This window comes from Gracilinanus agilis, chromosome 6 (genome assembly GCF_016433145.1).
Source record: "Gracilinanus agilis isolate LMUSP501 chromosome 6, AgileGrace, whole genome shotgun sequence".
In the NCBI taxonomy this organism is placed as follows: domain Eukaryota; kingdom Metazoa; phylum Chordata; class Mammalia; order Didelphimorphia; family Didelphidae; genus Gracilinanus; species Gracilinanus agilis.
The window spans coordinates 279,469,257-279,475,373 of record NC_058135.1 but is presented as its reverse complement, the minus strand read 5'-3'; the positions used below and the strand labels follow the sequence as shown (position 1 = coordinate 279,475,373).

At 36.6% G+C, this 6,117-nt stretch overlaps 1 protein-coding gene across 1 annotated transcript; it reads right to left on the bottom strand.

Moving 5' to 3' along the window:
- Positions 1-1,835: 1,835 nt before the first annotated feature.
- Positions 1,836-2,765, bottom strand: LOC123251368 (olfactory receptor 5B12-like). Its single transcript, XM_044680619.1, has one exon. The coding sequence runs from the start codon at positions 2,763-2,765 to the stop codon at positions 1,836-1,838; it is 930 nt and encodes a 309-aa protein (XP_044536554.1).
- Positions 2,766-6,117: the final 3,352 nt, after the last annotated feature.

Genomic DNA, 6,117 nt, shown 5'->3' with positions numbered 1-6,117 from the left:
CAGCTCAGCTTAGCTCCTTGAGAGTACTGTCCCAAGTTCCAAGTTTAAGACTTCATTTTGGCTTGAGTCCTAAGTATCCTAGTTTCCCCAGGCTTCTCTAGAGGGATGGCTGACTGTATCATCCCACTTGGGAACTAGGTTCCAGGGTGACCATGGCTCAAACTCCAAGAATTAGATGGAGATCACTATATACAATCCAAGGAGATTCTCCCTTACATGGTGGAAGAACCCAGAGAAGAAGGATACATGACAATCTCAGCATGCTCATTCTAGCCTCTCTATATGTTCATGCCTTATTCTTTCTACTAATTATTATATGGCAAGATATGCAACCTTGTTTTGTCCTTGATAAGTTCCTCTTGATATGATTCAGCTTATTATACATATTCTTAATATAATGTCCATGTATGCACACATAACTCATTTTTATTATTATTATATTAGCATTATTATTATATATTGCCAGAACAATACACAATGGGACTACCAACTTCATCTTCTGTGTATAAATATGTAAAATATATAATATTTGAATATAATATATTTATTTTAAACATTCTTTTCTTTTCAAATTTTGAGTTCCAAATTCTCTCCCTCCCCTCACTTTCCCATCCAATGAGAAGACAAACAAGAGTATATCATTTATGCAGGGAAACCACACAAAAAATTCCATACTAGCCGTATTTCTCAAAAAGCAAGAAAAAATAAAATTAGAAAATTATACTTATATTCACAGTTCATCAATTGTCTCTCTGGAAATTCTTAAATTCAAATATGACCTCAGACACTTAGTATGACTTTTATGACCATAGGCAAGTTACTTCCCTCTGTTTTTCTCAGTTCTTCATCTATAAAATAAGCTTGATAAGGAAATGGCAAATCACCAGTCTAGTATCTTTAACAAGATAAGTCCAGAGTCATGAAGAACTCCATGGGCATGACTAATACAACTGAGCAATGACTCAATGTTATGCTCTACATATAATTGATATGCTGATTCAATAGTCACACTAAGAATCTTTATATTTGTGGGAGAGGGGGTTTGAGGACATGAAAGGAAGTTTCTGTTATTTTTATTATTATTCTATCTCCTTAAATGCCTTACTTTACAATGTGTGCCTGCTGATTTGACTAGAACAAGAAACACTTTGGCAGAGCCTTATCAACTATGATAAAGAGGAGTATATGACTCTTGAAATGTCTACCACATGGAGCATGTTTCTGGAGAATTATAGGTGCTGGGTCTTGAGGCTACTAAAATAATATGCCAAATGGATTTGAGAAATTGAAAGAAATCAATAATTAGTCCAATTTATATAGAACTTTGAGGCTTGCAATTCATTTATATATAATGCCTCCTTTAAGTTTCACAATATCCCTGGTTATTTGGCAGTGCAAGCATAATGATCTTTATTTTAAAGAAAAAGAAATTAAGATCCAGAGAAAGGAAGAGACTTGTCTAGGACCACACATCTGGAAAGTGTCAAAGTTCATAATTGAATTTGCATTTCCCCCTGTTCAAACCAAAATAAAAAACTATGAACTTAAGGAAATATCATGAATTGAGTCCTGGAACCTAGAAAAGGAATATTCAAGTTGTGTTGTCAGCCTCAGAAAATGGATTTTTTTAAACCCTCACCTTCTGTCTTAGAATCAATATTGTGTATTAGTTCTAAGTCAGAAGAGTGGTAAGAGCTAGGCAATGGGGTCAAGTGACTTGCCCAGGGTCACACAGTTAGGAAGTGTCTGAGGCCAGATTTGAACCCAGGATCTCTTGTCTCTGGGCCTGACTCTCAATCCATTGAGCCACCCAGCTGCCCCCAGAAAATAGATTTTTAATGAATATTTTGCCCCCCAGTAACTTTTTTGAAAGCATTATGCACTTCTTTGTTCCTCAAGCTATAAACCAGAGGGTTCAACATAGGAATGATCATTGTATAGAAAACAGATGCAATTTTGTCTGTGTCCATGGTATGATGAGAGCTTGGTTGTAAGTACATGAAAATAATTGTCCCATAAAATATGGACACTACTGAGAGGTGGGAAGCACAAGTAGAGAAAGCTTTCTGACGGCCCTCAACGGAGCGTATTCTGAGGATAGCAATAAAGATAAATAAGTAAGAAGTCAAGATGACCAAAAGGGCACAAAAGGCATTGAATCCTGCTAAGATAAAGAGAACTAATTCATTTTTATGGATATCAGAACAAGAGAGAGCCAGAAGTGGGGGAATGTCACAGAAAAAGTGATTGACCACATTGGAACTACAGAAAGAAAGACTGAAGGTATTTCCTATTTGGATGGAGGAGGTCAAAGAACCATAGATAAAGGCACCCACCACTAAACCAGCACATACTCTTGATGTCATGGTGGTTGTGTAATGTAAGGGCATGCACACTGCTGCATGGCGATCATAAGCCATGGAGGCTAGGAGATAATTTTCAATAGTGGCAAAGGCTGCAAAGAAGAACATTTGTGTTGCACATCCATTATAGGAGATGGACTTGTTTCCTGTGAGGAATCCAACCATCACCTTGGGTGTAATTGTTGAGGAGTAACCAAAATCTACCAGGGAAAGGTTACTCAGGAAAAAGTACATGGGAGTATGGAGATGGGAGTTCCAGAAGATCAAGGCTACAATTCCCAGGTTCCCCACCAAAGTGATGAGGTAAATGAGAGTGAAAATTATGAATAGGGGTAATTGAAGCTCTGGGGTATCTGTTAATCCTACGAGAATGAAATGATTCACCTCCGTGCTGTTATCCATCACTGCCTTTTGGATGTTGAGTCATTCACCTATGGCTGAAGGGAAACCAAAAGAATAAGTAAATTAACACAGTGAATCTCTCCCAAGTACAAACCATAGCAAGAAATATATCTTATATAGGAGAGATGCCTGTTAGACCTGGAAGTTCTGGGGCTGTGTTGGAGACCCTATGGCACACGTGCTGAAGTGTTTTAGAAGGAACCACTCCCTTTCCCCTCTCCATGTGCTCCTGAGGACATTTCCTACATCACCCAGCCTTCTGCCCAGGAGCCCACAGGAGCACTTCCTCCCTCCCCTGTCTTGGGTAAGGGAAGGGGCTCACAGGCAGCATAAGGGTTGAAATCTGGGCACTCACTCTCTAAAAGGTTTGCCATCACTGTTCTAGGTTATGGTCATGACAGATGCTCTATGAACAGAATTGAAATTCCTCTTGGGAGAGAGATCCTCCTTAAGTCCTCTTAAATTTTAATATCTTCCACAGACAATTTCAAGCATGTTATATTTCCATTCAGGATATTAGGAACTCTTCTACAGTGAAAATTAGAAAGGACAGAAGTAAACTAGTGGAGAATATAACAGCTCTATACCCTTGGTTGTGAACATGCTTCACTCCAATAAAGAAGAAAATTAAATGGGATAAGAGAAAAGAGGAAAAAGACAGAGAAGAGGGAAAAGGAAAGACAGAAACAAAAAAGAAGGAAAAGAATAATGAAAAATCACCAGAGGTCCAATGAAAATCTCCATAGATCAGAAAGCAATGTGATTTTGAGGCTTGTAGAATGAATTGAAATCAAAATTTAGTGGTAGACATAGAGACAACTGCCAACACAAACCAGGTTGATAAATATTGATTTTAATACATATGAAAAGATTACAGGATGCCATTCCTAGTAAAAAGAAAAAGAAGCTAAGACTAAGAGGTTAAATAACTTCCTCAGAGTCATATAGTGAGCAAATATCTTAGATGAGAATCAAAGACATGTTTTCCCATCACAAAGTAGTGTTCTATTTGCTGTTCAATACTTAATATTCCCTTACTTGTCCTGAAAGGCAACACTGCAAAGTGAATAGAGCATGAGACTTGGAGTCAAAACTATCTACCTTGGAATCATTAGTCACTGGGATATGGTGGACTATAATGGTAGGTATTCAAAGAATTGCTGTATTTGCCTTCAGAACCATCCTCAGAATTTTTTTTTTAAAAAAAACCTTCCTTACCTTTCCTCTTAGTATCATTTCTAAGACAGAAGACTGACAAAGGCTAGGCAACTGGCATTAAGTCAATGGCCCAGGGTCACACAGCTCATAAGTATCTGAGGCCCAATCTGAGCCCAAGTCCTTCAAACTCTAGGCCTGGTATTCTACCCACTCTACCACCTACCCACCTTTTTTTTTTCTCAATAATTTCTGAAAGACTGAAGAGAATTAGAGATATATTAAAGAAATGAAGAAAAAGCAAATGGTGTCTAGAATTTCAAAAAATGTATGATAACTGAGGGTATAGACAAGAAAAACAAACTCTTGAGTAAATTCTAGCATGTATTAAAGAGTTAGTCTATGGTTATCTAGAAAGCTAAGCAATGATCACAAAGTAGTGTAATACATATATTCTTATGGAAGTTACTTCACTTTCTAACTATAAAATGTCAATTAGGCTGGCTCCCACTGTAATGAGACTAATATCCTAAGACCTTTCTCCATGCAGATTAGGCTAATTTTTCCTTGAAAAATGTTAATATTTTCCATGAACTCTACCTTAAACATGGCTTCATACATCAAGAATAGATGATAAGAAACTAAACTTAGTCCTCTTTGTGAAAGGATTGCTAAAATGTGGTAGACTGGGAAGAGATCTAGTCTCAAAGTTAGGATAAAATGAGTTCATATTCTACTTCTGACTCACACTGGCTATATGTCCCTGAAAAAATCACTTTACATTTTAGTTCCACAGATAATTCTCTAAGGCTATAAATTACAGAGAAGTTGGTGATGCTTTGTGGAGGGCTCTTGCTCATTTGGGAGCTTGCTGCATTGATGGAATCATTGATATATGAAGGGGGGAAATTAAATTAGTAGCATGGCTTAATGATATATATGTGTGTGTGTGTGTATAATTCACTGAGATTTTAATGTTCAATAAATTTCATGATATTTTAGGAATAAGTTAGGGATAGTCCAATTTCTAGGGTTAGTTGGAGGATTTCAACTATTCCTAGAAGGAAATCCTTCAACTAACCCCAGAAATTGGACTATCCCTAACTTATTCCTACAATATGTTTAAGGATTATTTGGAGAGATACAGGCTTGATGATAGTATAATTATGTGAAGACAGAAATAATTGACTTACTAGAGCCAAAGAATAAGTATAAAAAACATGACATCAACTTGTAAGAATTTCCAGGAAACCATTGCACAGAAGTATAATTTCCATATATTTTCATATTTTATCAATAAATGATGTGATGGTCCAAATTTCAGTTGACATGAAGCTGGAGAGGAAAAGTTGAGTTACTTCCATATATGAAAGAATCAGAATTCCAATAGATCTTAAAAAATATATCCTATTTTTAGTAAGAGAAATTAAATAGAGATAAAAGCAGAGTGTGACCACTGGGGTTCAAAGTATAAATTCCTAAGAGCTCAGTGAGGGAGCCTGGAAGAGACTGCAATTTATCTGATAAACAAATCTTGGGTCTTTAGTGAACTGTAAATTTAATATGTGTTACTCACACAATATAGCAGTCAAGAAAGTTACTGTGATCTTGGGCTGCATTAAGAGGGCCAGCAGTATCCAAAATATGACAATAGTTCCACCAGATTCTACCGCTGGAGTACTGAGTTCACTTCTGAGTGCTACATTTTGTTGTTGTTTAACCAATTCAATTGTGACCAGTTCTTCATGATCCCATTTGGGGTTTTCTTGACAAAGAGGTAGAGAGGCAACTCCAATGCTTCAGGTGCCTGTATCATTACTGCTCTTTCTGCTGGATCTTCTCATTTCTTTTGTCTAGCATGTACTGAAATGATAATATTAAAAAGTCAATCTTGTGCCTTACAGTTTTTGTAAAGTATTTCTTAAAAGGTTTTAAATAATCAAAGATTAAATAAAGAATTAGCTATTAAAATAGACTTCTCTCTCTTTAGATAAGCATTTACCTTTGGAAAAATTCATGGTATGTGATTACAAACTACAGTGTTGTAAAAGTGTCTGGCTTTCTAAAAGTTACTATTGCTGAGGCCAGTCTTGCTGCTATTGGTATCATCTTTGGTCAGTTAGTCAACAAATATGCATTCATGAAGCACCTATCATGTGCCAAGAATTTTGCTAAGGGCTAGGGCTACAAAGAAGGG